This window comes from Syngnathus typhle, linkage group LG2 (assembly GCF_033458585.1).
Source record: "Syngnathus typhle isolate RoL2023-S1 ecotype Sweden linkage group LG2, RoL_Styp_1.0, whole genome shotgun sequence".
Lineage (NCBI taxonomy): Eukaryota > Metazoa > Chordata > Actinopteri > Syngnathiformes > Syngnathidae > Syngnathus > Syngnathus typhle.
In genome coordinates this window covers 22,622,520-22,638,207 of record NC_083739.1, presented here as the reverse complement: position 1 = coordinate 22,638,207, position 15,688 = coordinate 22,622,520, and the positions used below count along the sequence as shown (strand labels likewise).

The window sequence follows — 15,688 nt, the reverse complement described above, 5'->3', positions numbered from 1 at the left end:
CTCTAGTCTCGTGCGACCACAGTCCTCTACCGTTGACTTTAATGATCGAATGAAAAGTTTACCCGAGTAAATCTTGAGAATATTCCAGGCATATGCGGTATTATATGGAGGAAGATTGGGGTCAAAGGTTTTGTACTTGAAAAAATACAACTCGAACTTCAATAAAATAAAACTTGAATCTGAAAAGAAACGTGCTGAGCTTAAAACTTGGAAAATAAAACAATCTATTCAAAATAAAAATACTTATTTGAAATTTTTTTCGAGTTGAAAATAGTAATAATGAACTAATTATTTGGAGGTTTCACCTCAATGTATTTTTTTAAACATTTTTAGGTTGTTGTAAAAACTTACATAAACAATTGAAGTGCAAAAAAAAAAAAAAATGTCAACCGGTGGTACGCCGCTCTCGAGTGCGTCCGTGGCATGTGTTGTATGTCGTCCGCGAAACTGTAAATGGGAAATAATTCGGGGAGTGGCTGATGGTGTCGGGGTACAGTTACTTGTCTTGGGTGCTGACACCGTGAGTTCGATCCCGAGATAGTGAGAATGTGTGTTTAAGTGACAAAAAAGAAGAAAGTTTTTGACAGCTTTTTATGTGGTAGCACGAATTTTTCATTGCGACCTGTATTTTGCTGTATCAAATGTCATGAAAAGGGGATCAACACTACATGGAAGCGCAATGCAATGACTGCTGCTTTGAGTTCACGGGGAGCCAACCACTTCATTTATTGTATATTGTCTGCTCTCTAGCGGTAAAAGACGGAACTACAATAGTATGGATGACACCACGCAATATACAGGACTGTCTCCGAAAATTAGAATATTGTGATCCATCCAGCCATTTTCTGTACCGCTTATTCCCCATGGGGGTCGCGGGTGTGCTGGAGCCTATCCCAGCTGTCATCGGGCAGCAGGCGGGGGACACCCTGAACTGGTTGCCAGCCAATCGCAGGGCACACAGAGACGAGCAACCATTCACACTCAGGGACAATTTGGAGTGCTCAATTGGCCCACCGAGCATGTTTTTGGGAGGAAACCGGAGTGCCCAGAGAAAACCCACGCGGGCCCAAGGAGAACATGCAAACTCCACACAGGGAGGGCCGGAGGTGGAATCGAACCCGCACCCTCCTAACTGTGAGGCAGACGTGCTATACCTAGTGCTCCACCGAGCGACCAGAACATTGTGATAAAGTTCTTTATTTTCTGTAATACAATTAAAAAAACAAATGATACATTCTAGATTCATTACAAATCAACTGAAATATTGCAAGTGTTTTATTATTTTAATATTGCTGATTATGGCATACAGCTTAAGAAAACTCAAATATCCTATCTCAAAATATTAGAATATTTCCTCAGACCAAGTAAAAAAAAGATTTAAAACAGCAGAACAAAATCAAACATTTGAAAATGTCTATTAATGCACTCGGTACTTGGTTGGGAATCTTTTTGCATGGATTACTGGAACCAATGCGGTGTGGCATGGAGGCAATCAGCTTGTGGCATTGCTGAGGTGTTATGGATGGCCAGGATGCTTCAATAGCGGCCTTTAGCTCATCTGCATTGTTGGGTCTGGTGTCTTTCAGCTTCTTCTTCACAATACCAAATTCTCTAATGGGGTTCAGGTCAGGGGAATTGGCAGGCCAATCGAGGACAGCAATACCATGGTCAGTACACCACTTACTGGTGGTTTTGGCACTGTGGGCAGGTGGCAGATCATACTGGAAAATGAAATCATCATCTTCATAGAGCTTTTCAGCAGACAGAAGCATGTAGTGCTTTAAAATCTGCATTTACTCTGGACTTGATGAAACACCAGCAGCTGACATGGCTCCCCAAACCAGCGCTGACTGTGGGAACTTCACACTGGATTTCAAGCAACTTGGATTTTGCTCCTCTCCAGGCTTTCTCCAGACTCTGGCGCCTTGACTTCCAAATGAAATAAAAAACTTGCTTTCGCCTGAAAAGAGGACTTTGGACTACTCTGGAACTGTCCAGTGCTTACTTTTCCATAGCCCAAGTCAGACGCTTCTTCCGTTGTCTTGAGTTCAGAAGTGGCTTGACCATGGGAATACGGCAATTGTAGGCCATTTCCCTGACACGTCTGTGAACAGTGGCTTTTGATACCTGGACTCCAGCTTCAGTCCACTGTCTTTGAAGCTCCCCCAAATTCTGGAAGCGACTCTTCTTCACAATGCTGTTAAGGTTGCGGTCATCTCTCTTGGTTGTGCAGACATTTTTTTTTTTTTTTTTAACTTGGTCTGAGGAAATATTCTAATATTTGGAGATAGAATATTTGAGTTTTCTTAAGCTGTATGCCATATTCAGCAATATTAAAATAATAAAAGGCTTGCAATATTTCAGTTGATTTGTAATGACTCCAGAATGTATGACATTTTTGGGTTTTTAATTGCACTACTGAAAATAAAGAACTTTATCCCAATATTCAAATTTTCTGAGACAGTCCTGTAGGTTTGAAACTCGGGTTATAGTTTTAATGTTGAAGTTAAAACTAGGCTTGGAGTTTCCGAATGCCATACGAGTGTTGTAAAAATTTGCTTTAACGATTGACGAGCCCAAAAAAAACAAAAAAAAAAACTTACCACATCTGGTATTCCCAGGCGGTCGCCCATCCATGTACTAACCAAGCCCAACCTTGCTCATCTTTCAAGATCGGGCGTTCTCATGGTAGTATGGTCGTCGTGAGCCGTAGTTAGCGTCTAAATTTGTTTGCGCCTGAAAACTTCGCTTTTTTTCGAAGGGTTTTGGTGTTTCATGGAAACGTGGTTATCGTGGTTATTTAAGGAGTGGCTGATGGTTTAGGTACACTTGCTTGTCTTATGTGCTGACACCGTGAGTTCGATTCCCACGTGTGTGAGTGATGGTGTGTATTCAACATTTGCTCGAACTTTTACAATTTTTTGCCCGATTCAACCGGTTTCAGCTGTAGAATTCCAAAGTGAACCTTTTAAACCTATAGTTTTCGTTTCGCTCCAAATTCCCAAAATTATTGGCGCCATTTTTTCTTTTTTAAATTCCCATTCATTCTCTATGGGGCATTCAACATTTGCTCTAACTTCCAAGTTTTTCAACCGATTCGATCCATTTCAACGTTCAACTGTTCATCATTTGCCCACCTATTCCACAACTTCCCACTTACCAAGATTTTTCAATTTTGAAATTCACGCCAAATTCTCCAAAATTTCACTTGATACTTCTCATTTCTACATTTCTCTAGTAATTCAATTCGTTCCAACATCAATCTGGAGCATTCCCCAATAATGTATTCAGCTTCTTCGCCTTCACACGCAATTTCTCCAGAAATGACATTTTCTAGTTACTATGTAGGGTCGAAAATAGAGAGTAAAGAAAATCAGCATGAGAAAAAGTTTGCTTGTGCGTCAGGACAATCTAGAAATCCAGTCGGCCAACAATTTTCCGGCAGCGTCTCGCTGACATAATTGACCACTGCGCTCTCCCATTTTAGACGTAAACGGTAAAGATAGACGTTCGTGCGCCAGTGTGTAGTTTGATAACGTTGACTACTGCGTGTTGTGTTCTCTGAACATAACTTAACAGTTGCCACCACTGGACGTGTTTTTATTTGGGCAAGGTCGAATAAAAAAAGCGGGACTTTTGGGAATTTGGGAAAAGGCTCTACACGGCAACGTAAAACGGGACAGCCAAAGTTCTACTTGAGTAATGATCATGACTACGTTTGACACCTCTGCTTGATCTCATACCGTGTTTGTTGTCTTGAGCACAGGAGGTGTGTTATTATTTATTTATTATACTTTGTGACGTTTGAGAAGCAGTCAGCCAACCCCACTGCGTCGTGGCTACGAAATATGTTGATTCCTTCTGTAGCCTTATTTTAGTGGGCGCTTTTTGAAATGTCATCCTTTTGGTCTTAAAAGCAACGCAAAGTGCGTCACAAAACAAAGAGGCAAACAACCACCAGCGGTCGAATGCTCGTCAAGAAGGCGCCCGCCCGTACGAGGAAGTCCAGTTTCCGAATTAGATCCGACCACAACTGCTGCTGACGCCTGTTGAGCTTGAAAAATGGCTGTACCTAATCGTAACGTGAGTTAATCCAACCTTTGTCTATGTAGCGAGAGCATGTCAGGCATATTGCAGTCTACAATTTATCTACATCGAGATAGACACATAGTTAGATTGACGGACAGATCGATAGATAGATCGATAGATAGATAGATAGATAGATAGATAGATAGATAGATAGATAGATAGATAGATAGATAGATAGATAGATAGATAGATAGATAGACAACATGCCTTTAGTGAACTTGTGTATTATGCATGTAAGCGACATGTGAATTGTGGTTTTAATTTTGCGTTTTTGATGCCTCAAGACATCTGTACTGCCTCTTTTCTACAAAATACTAGACAATAGAAATGTACATTTAATGGCAAAAGGATGTATCTAAAAATACACAGAAAAAAACATTTTAGTTGAATTCACTCAATTTTATTTTGTCAATAGGTTGCAGAAACTAAAATCATCTGCATCCAGATAAAATTTAAAAGTACAAATATTGTAAGGTGACTGAAAAGAATGGTGTAATGAGTTTACTCAATTTAATATTGTCAAGCAGTTGCACAAAATGAAATTATCTGGATGCGGATAGTCTCCATAGAAATGTACCTTGATGTTTTTATTTGACGCACACTTGAGGAAATAAAATTGAATAAAGTATTTACACATTTTTTCAGCGTATTCACCGGAATAAAATTTTTGCGCATGTGTCATGTCATCAGTTCTACCAGGGCTCCTGATTGCCCTAAAATAGGAGGTATTGTGCCTCTAATATTTGAGACTGTACGAGTAATTTCATTTGCTTATGCAGGTGCAAAGTTCAGGTAATTTTCAGATTTGTTTTTTTGTAAATTATGATTGAATGTTTTTTGTTGCTGACAATGGGCATGAGTATTTACTTTGCAAGCCTGTAAAGTTTCTAGTCCATGTTAGGTGCCACTGTGTTCATCCAAAAAATGGAGTCTGGCGCTCTGTTTTAAATCTTTATGTCATTCTTTCTCTCATTTGTGACATTTAAGATGACAAGAACATTGATCTTGCTTGCTTGCTTGCTTGTAACTGTCAAATTTCCAAAGCACAGCTATGTTCACATGCTTCTGCATTCCTTGGTCCTTAGAAACACCAGGAAATTGGGGGTCAGTTCATTTAAATCAGGGCTGAAAACTATTGTTCACTGCATAACATTCTCGTGAATCCATTCATACTTTAGTCTTGTTTTAATCCCCATTATTTTAATCTCTACCTCTCATTTACCTATTTTATTGGACTGGTGCTTGGTTTTAATCATTTTAATCTTGTTGTTTCATTTAGATTTAATTATGATGTCTTCATCTTTTTTTTTTTTTTTTGTAATGCTAAATGTTTCATGTGAAGCACTTTGAATTTTCTTCTATATAAAACATGCTATACAAATAAACTTGCCTTGCCTTTGTAACATGGTGATCTCATCCTAAAGAGACCAAAGACTGTTATCTGCTGGACATAGTTTGGTATGACCAATTTTTTTTATATGTATTTTTTTTAACAGTAAACAAGCCCAATCCGCTTCCTCACTGACCCTCCTACAACAAATGGGTGATAACAATTTTCGTCACGGGCGCTCCACTTACAGATTTTCAGTTGACATTTTACGTCAACAACATGCACCTATCATTTCTCCGAACCGCTAATTTCTCCGTGAAAACTAACCAAACAGTAGATTTCAATAACACCTTTCTGACTTATTGCAAATAGTTTGAATAGTTGGAATTTTCACTCAAGATATCTAATAGTATTCTGACTAGTAGTACTAACTTGGAATTATGGTGAACTAAAACGTGCATTTATTTCCTGTGCCGCTTGTCATCGCGAGGGTCCCCGTTGACTTTAACCAACCAATGGGTTACACTGAACTTTTCACTAGCCAATTGAAGCGCACACATAGATTATCAACCATTCATATTAAGAATTAAGAGTTCACTTAACCTACCATGTATGATTGGGGAATGAAGAAGTAATGGTGAGAGGATGCAGAGAGACTCAAGGCAGTCAGACCAGAGCCCAAATTTGATTTTGAACTGTGAGGCGAAGGGCAAACAAGCGCTCCACCATGCTGCTATACTTTGAGCAATATCATTCTGTCTCTCAAGTGACCTAAAAACTTGTCCGCCACAGTTGATAATTCCCAGAGAAAACGTTTATTGCTCACAAGCGGAAGCTGGAAGGTGTTGATTATGTTTGAGTTCAATTGAATTTCACTTGAAGCATAAAGCATGACATGGATTATTGTTCTGACTGTATTAAGTATTACACTTTTGTCTGCAGCCTTCCTCTCCTCAAGCGTCAGTGCAGACTCGGCATGTGGCTATCCTCATAGCTATTCTGGTGACTATCCTGGTTGCCATCTTGGTCCTGTTGCCGCTGTTCATCTTAAAAAGCCCAAGCAGCAGCAGTGAGACAGCTGAAAGCAACACGCTCAAATCAAAAGACCACACAGGCAAGGTAAGCCCTGTGGTTACTAGCAGGAGTAGGATGTAACCAAGTGGCCTCTGTTCAGTGTGGATGACCATAACCAAAATGATGTGTGTGAGAAACTCAAGGTGTGTGAGAAGTCCACGGTGTCCTAATCCTGCAGGTGGGACAAGTGATACGTCTCCTCATCACTTTAAGATGCAGAAATATTAATTGTCACATTAATTAGAGTGCCTGTAGTGTTACAACTATTGGAGCTGTCATGTAGGAACGACACATGCTGATCTAGGGTCACTCCGATCTTGGTTCCCCCAGCACCAAGCAACACCGTTCCCTAAAATTCCAACCTACATAAATGACCTAATACAAAAAAAAGAAAATTATATTCTATAAACAGCTGAATGGGTTGAGTCTTGAATACAAATGCTATTTGTTACAACCCTTTAGGATACAGATGTCGACAGACCCTGGTCAATTAGTGGAACCCAGGTTTCAAAGCAAACATGGTGAAGCTGCATTTAGCTGCTATGCTGCATGAAATGAGATATATCATGGAAAATCCACTTTTTAGCTTTTAAATACTATGAGTGTGACCAAACTGTTTCACAAGTCCGCCATCTTTATCACTCAGAGAGAGTTTTGTAGTCCAAACAACTCAATGATGCTAAAGTGGAGAGATTGAAATGTTGCGTTGTCGGATGCATTAAGCCACACAACTCATTACACGGTCCTCCAGCATCAGAACCTCAAAGAAGTGCCTGGTTAAATTAAAATTTTCAGGACGAAGTTCCCACATCTGTGGGCAGTCCTGCTTGTCTGTGCAAAGCACTTTAAAGATGAGTGTTCCAGAAATCTCTTGTTACCATAGGGAAGGATTAGGGTTGCCACCTGGGTCTGACAAAAATCCTGTAAATTTTGACCATCGAAATGACCTTTTTGTTTAAACGCAATGGCGCCCATCGCACATCTAACCTAAGATAAAAATCACCCTTCTACGCTGCAATTGTATCCCTCTAATTAGTACAATTTACATTTACTAGTTATTTGTTTAGTTAATTGCTTTATTTAATAGCAGGCCTTTATTATTTTGGTTCATTTTCAGTGTTTTTGTTGTTGTTGTGGACACCTCGGAGCAGTATTGGGGGGAAAAAGGGGGAATAAATATTTATGTTCTGTTTGCTTATGCAGAATGAAAACAAGTAATGTAATTATTCACAGTCTGTAAGAATAACCAAATGTAGCAATGTAAAGTGTAATGTCAAACAGCTTACCTGATTGCTTAGCGTGTGGCGTGTGTTTTGCTTGTGCTTTCCTGTGCCTCTGCTGCTTGCTGCTCTTGGCTGGGTTCGATTTTGATGTTTTTTAGACTTGGCGTGATCATCGAATGCGGTTTTACCTTCATATTTGAGAATTTTCGCTGGGCCCAGGGAGCAGCTAGTATAAAATGGATCACTTGGTCATGGTCTTAGCCACATAGCATATTTCTCTTGTTTTAACCAGTCATTGTTAAAACATGTCAAGTGTTTATATTTTTTCTTTACTGGCCTGCCATCACCTCGTCATCCGTCTCTCCACCCATTTTCACCATAAAATGTCACTCTTTTTAGTCAGTGGATCCTTTCCTTTCTGTCTCTCTTTATCCTATGGCTACACTCCGTTTTCACCTCACCATTCCCAATGAGCCGCCACCACCTCAAATGAGTATGCTCCGTCATTTTTCTAGAGCCAATAAGGCTGTGCACAAGTTTATGCACGTAGGCATGCTACAAATAAACTGAAATACACATTTTGCACAATATGTTCAAAAATCCTGGACAGCTCAGTGTCCTGGATTTATTTTTCCGGGACAGACGATGGAAATTCAGGACAATAAGGAAAATCCAGGACAGGTGGCAACACTCGGAAGGATTCGCCAAAAGACTTTGTTTCATAGAGAGTTCAGTTCCTTCAATCTACGGAAATGACGGACACAGTAAAGCCGTGAGCTTGAGATGACACAAAAATAATAAACTATATGTCACTTTCATATTACTACGTGTCTATAATGGCCTCGTTTTCATAGCATTAGCATCAGTCTTTCTGCTGATTTTAGCGCTGTGCGCTCTGTTTTTACTTCTTGTGGGTGTATTTTGAGTAGTTGTATCAGATGAATTGCATCCAAGGTGCTGTATTATTCTTGGGAAACACAATGTTAGCTTCTCGGTAACGCTAGGGCTAGCATTTCATACTTTGCAGTTTGACTGTAGTGCTTGTTTACAAGACGTGTTCATAAATATTGTGAGGGGATTTATTTTATGTGCATGGACTTAGGAGGGATTTATAGGATTCTTATAAATCCTTATAGAAGGATTTATAACCATGAAATGTCAGCTTTAAATTAGCATTGGAAATGAAATCAGTCCGTAGTATGAGTGTTTCTAAATCCCCGTTAAAAACTATACATTTGTCCCATTTTAAACCTTTATAAATCATTTATTATGCTACTTTTCATTTCTTTGTGCTTAAATGTAAGACTTTTAACTCATTCAAATGTATTTGTTCTCTCTGTTATGAACGGCCTGTGTTCTATTTGCTATGGTGCTTTTGGATGTGTGAAGCACATTGAGTTGCCCTGTGTATGAAATGTCCTGTATACTGCCTTACCTAATACTACATCCACCTTTTTAAATAATATTTCTTGTGGAACCCATGAGCAAACATTAGTAAACAGAGTATCTTGAAATCATATGAAACCACAAACTACTATTAATCTCTAGAAACAGTATTACATAATGCCAGTACAGCCTAACCTTGATTTTACACGTCTCAATTCTATGTGACTCAGTCTAACGTGGTTTGGTCATAGACTCTAATTTATGAAGATATAAAGACCATTGGAAGCTAAATGACTAGCGCGTCAACCCGAGTGAATTTCTGACAGGTTCAGCTGTATTTAAACGACCCGTGTGTGTTTAGTGCCATCTCGTGGTTAACTAATAGAATGCAGTGACCTCAATTCATAGCGCATGCATTTTGAAGCACCACGGTGCCACAGAGAGAACAAACATTGCTCGTTTGTTCTCTCACTTTGACACAACTGGGTGAATGGAGGACTCAGGCACAGAGATGAGTTGGCCGTCAAGTCAGCAATTTATTCAAACAATAAGATTAAACACCTCATACTGAGAAACAGGTAGACACAAAGCGCTCCAAAAGGGAGCGTTTTTGACAAAAGTACAAACAAACAATGACTGAAAAGTAACAAAAAGGTCATCACTGTAGCCGTGCATGAACATCACCTTGTTCAAAGAACAAAATCAACACAATGCATGAACTCACAACAAGTTACACACCTGCAAATCAGTGTGACTTGTGCTGTTGCCTTTGCGACGCCAATTCAGATATGGATTATCACAGATTTACACGATAAATCAGGTATGTTTGGACCTCCACAGCGGAGGCTCTGCCGAACCCCTGAGACAGACTCACCGAACCCCTCTAAAGACATGCATAGTAGGTCAACTGACCATTCCAAATCGTCCATTTACCATGAGTGTGACATTACCAACTAAACACTAAACCTTGTATTCTAACACCATGGAAGAATACAGTTAAAAAGAAGTGAATTGCTGCTAGATTGTCTAATAATAATAAATCAGAACGTATTTTGCGGTAACTTTTAATCAGGTTTTTCACAATTGCATCACTTGTCAGGTCTCCATGGACAGCAGTCAGTCAGCTGAACAAGACAGACACATAAAAAACTAAGCTAAACAGTCCACTGGCTTCTTGCTTGCATGTTACATTGCCTTAGTTCATTTTGTACTACCAATTTAAGACACACATATCAACAGCCTCAAAAGGCTGTTTGCTGATGCTGCTGTTTTTTTGCAGCCTGAAGGAACTGTGTCATCTCATCCAATGAATCACCAGAGTGCAGCACGTACGCCTGTGCTCTGCGTGAGGATGCACTCACATGGACTGGGAAGTTATTTTTCTCCAAAAATGCTACGGCAGTGCAATATTGTATGTGTAAACATGGCCATCTTCATCAGGGTGGCACCAGGGGTGGCCACAAGGCTTTGATGGGGTTGGTGGCGATTGCCACTCCTCTGGCTCCGCCGTTGCTTCTGTACAGTATAACCTTTAATTCCACAGCATGTCACTTGTGTCAACTCTTGATAGAATTCACACTATTCTTTTTTTCACAAATTGCATTCTTTTGTTGCAGGGTGGTTCAATCAGGGAGCTCATTGGAGGTCTTAGTGTGGGCAGCACTATAATCATCAAAGGGCGAGTCAATCGAAACCCAAAACGGTACTAGGTTACATCCAATGTATAACAAATAAAGGGGTGCCCCTGACTATATATTTGCGCTTTTGTGTTTGTGTTGCAGTTTTGACATTGCATTGATGATGCGCGATGGCAAAAGCATTGCACTGAACCTGAGCCCTCGCTTCAACTGGAAAGGCGATGTGAACGTGTTTGCGCGGAACTCCCTTCTGTCTGGTTCCTGGGGCGTGGAGGAGCGCCAGATAAACTCCTTCTCTTTTAGACCGGACGCCGACTTTCAGGTTACACTGAACACTGTCTTTCTGCACATACCTCCATTACAACAACTCCAATAAATGTTTGCTATGGATATTCTGCATCGACCAGGTTTTGAGGGAGGTGTCTTTCTGCAGAGTTTCTTTAATACCATCATTCAGATAAATGATTCCCATAAGTGGTCCCATATCCATGCACACAGTGAACTGTCTAAGCCCAGGTTGTGCAGCTTTGTGACCAGCTTTTGGGGAATGACCATGTTAAATGCTGAGCTGAAGTCCATAAATAGCATTCTCACATATTTGTGATCCAGGTGAGTGAGGGCTGTGTGGAGCGCCATCATGACTGCATCCTCCGTTTGCTCGGTAAGCAAACTGGTACTGGTCGATGTTGGCTGGGTTGGCGGACTTGATGGAGGGTAGGATGAGTCTCTCAAAGCATTTAGTGATAATAGGGGTAAGGGCAACCGGGCGATAGTCATTCAAGCAGTTCACTGTGTTTTTCTTGGGTATAGGGACAATGATGGCATTGTTATACATCAAGAAGAAACCTTGGCAGCATCTATCCATAATCACTGGTAGATCACCTCATTTGATGAGTCAAAACCAAAAATGGCACAACCAATAACTTTGACATCATGACCGGTTTAAAACAGGGTTGCCCTCACTGGTCACAATACAGATTGTGAGATCAAAGTTGTGAGCTCTGAGCTTAAGGTTATTTTGTCTCAGTCTGAATAGATTTTGTATGATAAAAAGCATGTCAAGTCTAGAGACTTTATACATGTTAGCCAATGAAGAGTATCTTGCAGATTGAGCAAAAAATAATTAACAGTCCATGTGAGCACTGAGATATGAGCGATTTATGAATAAGCCAGGAAAAGACCAACGCCATGACCATCGGACAATACCAACACCTTCCAACGCCCACTCCAGGCCAACAAGACAGCATGTTGACAATTTCACGTACCTTTTAAGTACCGTAATTTCCGGACTATAAATCACGTTTTTTTTCATAGTTTGGGTGGGGGGGCGACTTATACTCAGGAGCGACTTATATACATATATATGTTTTTTTTCACTTTTTTGGGCATTTTATGGCTGGTGCGACTTGTACTCCGGTGCGATTTATAGTCCGAAAATTACGGTAACCTCTCTAATCCAAGGCACATGGAGAAAGACATCAGGAATAGGGTTAGGGTTGTAAAAGGCAAAGCTGCAAGAGTGTTCTAACGGCTTAGCAACATTTGGTCATCTAAAGGCATCACTACGCCCATCAAGCTACGTCTTTGTCAGTGGTCATTCCAACAGCGCTTTATGCCTGTGATAAGTGAACAGCCAGCATTGGGATGTCTTCCACTGACGTTGCATCAGATTGACAATTTCATGGAGAGACCGAGTTACAGGGCTCACACCAATGTCATTGTTCCCGAAAGGAGAAAGATAATGACTCTGCATACTCGTACTGCAACTGCTAAGAGAGAGATCGCGAAGTGTGGCAATAGACTAGATGCCAGACAGAAGTGAGGGAGTCCAAAGAAAACTAATGCTAAAAAAGGCTTTTTTGTGTTTGGAGGCGACTGCGCGCTGCCTACAACACGTTTTGATTTTGTTTAGTTCATGTGGAATATCTTTCTGAATTCATATAAAACATTTTATGTAAGGCATTTTCAATTGCTAGCGATCACCTGTCAATCGCAATTCATATTGATATTGAATTATCGCCCACCCTTTTGTAATGTATTACTATGTTTTTTTCCCCCCATAGTTTTCATTACACACACACGTGCATGTACGCGCACACACACGGGAATGTGAAGCCAATTAGCCCAGAAGTGGGTTGTTAGTAAAGTGGATGTCAATAGTTAAATCAGCCAGCTAATGAGCTTTAAATATTTATGTATATGGAAAGTCATTCATGCCATGACGGATGAAAAGCCTTTTGCCGCAGAGAGGACAGATATTGTGTATAACCAATTTAGATCTGATTCTACCCTTGGCTACAGTGCCGTTTTGGCATCTTAGGGTTGTGAATCAAAGTGACGATTTTGAGTCTTTGTAAATGCTCTTTGGCAGCCACTGTATGGTATACTATATTCACCCCATCATTTTAATCAAATAGGGTCTAATCTGTTGGACTATGACATTTGACGGACCAAGAATCCTTTTCGAATGACAACGGATGGACGGACGATTATACTGTATTATGAAGGATAAGGAAGGGTGATAAGTCATGGACGGACGAGCAATATTTGGTAGCGTTTTCAGGTCAATAGTTGTTATGTCCCCTGACATTGACGTGTGAATCAAGTTTGTGTGCATTTCCAGAGTGTAGTTCTAGAACATGTTTACTGGTTGAAGCTCTCTAAGATGCCATGTTGCTCACTGCTACTGTCTTGTCATTCAGATACGCATCTCCTGTTTCGCTGACGCTTTCCATGTGACTGTCAACAACAATGACCAACTGGAATACAAATACAGAGTCGCCTTAAACAAGATCTCACATGTGAAAGTGAGCGGTGACATGACACTGGTAGACGTCAGTAAGAATTGACAGCACGTCAACAACGGAAGGACCACTTCATGTCTGGATATCATGTATTTATATGCTAGTATTCATATAGATTAAGGATTGTATGTACAGTACATGTACTAATTTAATAGATAGATTCATTTTCTTGAAAGGTGTATGATATAGAAGCACGAAACCAATTACAACAAAGTCTTTCCCACACATTACAATATACTTCATAATCAGGTAACATTTAAGAGTTAAGCAATAAAAATCACATTTAAAACACAAACACAGACAATAACAGCACACAAGATTTGTTTTAGTCTTGGTTTGGTAGTGTTGGCAGATGTAGTTATTACGTAATACCTTAGTGTACTGAATGTAGACAGCAGTGGCTCGTACTTGCATGTGCCATAATTCCAATGATGTAAACATTGAGAATGTATTGAATGTGCTCCAGATTTGTTTGGAAAATTGATGTTGATCTCTTGTTGATTTTAATTTGTATTGCTTTCTCGATTTATTTCCAATAAAACACCATTTCAAAATATTCACTCCTTTGTGTTTAAGGTATTTTGATAGGATCTTATTTAGAATTTATTTTGTAATATTTCTCAAATGTCTCCCCACGTACCACTGACTGTTAAATAGGTCGTCGTGTTTAAAATATATATTAATATACATAAACCATGCGCTCTGTGGGACCAGAACAACCTCAACCAATCATCGTCGGCGTGAATAATGGCAACACTGGTCAGTTAACTTTTCAATCAGTTTTCCGTATTTCATCTTGTTAAGTTAATGTTAAAGTCCCAATGATCATATCTGGGTGTGGTGAAATTTGCCCTCTCCATTTCACCCATCCCCATGTGATTTTGATCCACCCCCTGGGGGAGAGGGGAGCAGTGAGCAGCAGAGGTGCCGCACTCTGGAATCATTTGGTGATCTAACCCCCCAATTCCAACCCTTGATGCTGAGTGCCAAGCAGGGAGGAAATGGGTCCCATTTTTATAGTCTTTGGTATGACCCGGCCCGGGTTTGAACTCACAACCTTCCAGTCTCAGGGAGGACACTCCACCAATAGGTCACTGAGCTGTATTTGTTGGTATCCATGCTCGCTCACATTCCTGCGCCAAGTACATGGCCTTGTGATTAAAACTCTTTTCGGACCCTTTGGCTTAGTTGTAGCGTTCCCTGCTTGACTTCTGACAGAAAATGGCTGATGAACGTCGTGATGATGAAGGTTCTCGCAAAAGCAAGCCTGATTTTCACGTCTTTGAGAAGCAGAGGAAACTGAACAACAAAACAAAACGCGAGTTATTCTTGGCGATTTGGTTTTTCGTTGGCTCAGTGGGTAATGCCACAAGCGCTCTGTTAAAAGCTGTTGTGATTGTTTTGAAGTGACATTTGGATTCATTGCGATACAGTGAACTACAGTATTTTCTCAGCTAGTTTGGAGCACCAGGAAACTGTCTAGTGGTTTAGTGTCTAGGGTAGTGGTTCTTAAACATTATTGGAGGAACCGAACCCTAACCCTAACCCCTAGGGTTTGGCCGAACCCAGATTAAGAACCACTGGTCTAGGGTATTTGGCAGACAGACCTTTGTGTGTTCGCCTTGTCCCGCCATGCCTCACTTGTTTGGTGTTCCACTTTGTTAAATTTTGGGGCCCCTACTGTTTTCATTGCATTGACTGCCCCTACATTACATCTTAAAAAAACATGGGAGTAGTTCTTTCCACCTCTTTGCAAATGTCACTCAGATCAATTGTACAGTATGCCCGACTCAGCACTAAAATCGCTTTCTCGTTAAGGGTTAGGGCCGCAATGGCACTGAGCTTCTTGAATTTCAAGGAAAGGGGGTTTGCTCCCAGTGTCCCAGGTATAGCCAATTCCACCTTGTATACTTTGGCTCCCTGGCCTTATCTTACTGTTTAATTTTTGATGTAACTGTTTTTGTGACAAATGTTTACTCCACATGCAGCACTTTGTATCCAGCAGTGGTTCTTTTAAAATGTTCTATAAATAAAGCTGAGTTGAGTAATTACAGATACTATGACTTGCTGGCGGCTTTTAGTCTTGTTTTCTTATTACTTTTTCAGAGACGTGTGTGAAGGGCCCACCAGAACCCGAGTGTTTCA

The 15,688-nt window shown here is 40.4% G+C and overlaps 1 protein-coding gene across 1 annotated transcript; it reads left to right on the top strand.

Annotated features, from left to right (window-relative positions):
- Window positions 1-3,744: 3,744 nt before the first annotated feature.
- LOC133150162 (galectin-8-like) lies at window positions 3,745-14,099 on the top strand. The gene is made up of 5 exons (XM_061272507.1): window positions 3,745-4,083; window positions 6,362-6,538; window positions 10,719-10,804; window positions 10,884-11,061; window positions 13,442-14,099. Exons 1-5 carry the CDS (start codon window positions 4,063-4,065, stop codon window positions 13,586-13,588), a joined length of 609 nt encoding a protein of 202 aa, XP_061128491.1. The 5' UTR covers window positions 3,745-4,062; the 3' UTR covers window positions 13,589-14,099.
- The last annotated feature ends 1,589 nt before the right edge of the window (window positions 14,100-15,688 follow it).

Excerpts from the sequence above, each read along its gene's own strand:
- LOC133150162 (XM_061272507.1), top strand. The coding sequence starts at position 4,063 with ATGGCTGTACCTAATCGTAAC. Across the intron at positions 6,539-10,718 it reads CAAAAGACCACACAGGCAAG|GGTGGTTCAATCAGGGAGCT; the intron begins GTAAGCCCTGTG and ends CTTTTGTTGCAG. Across the intron at positions 10,805-10,883 it reads GTCAATCGAAACCCAAAACG|TTTTGACATTGCATTGATGA; the intron begins GTACTAGGTTAC and ends TTTGTGTTGCAG.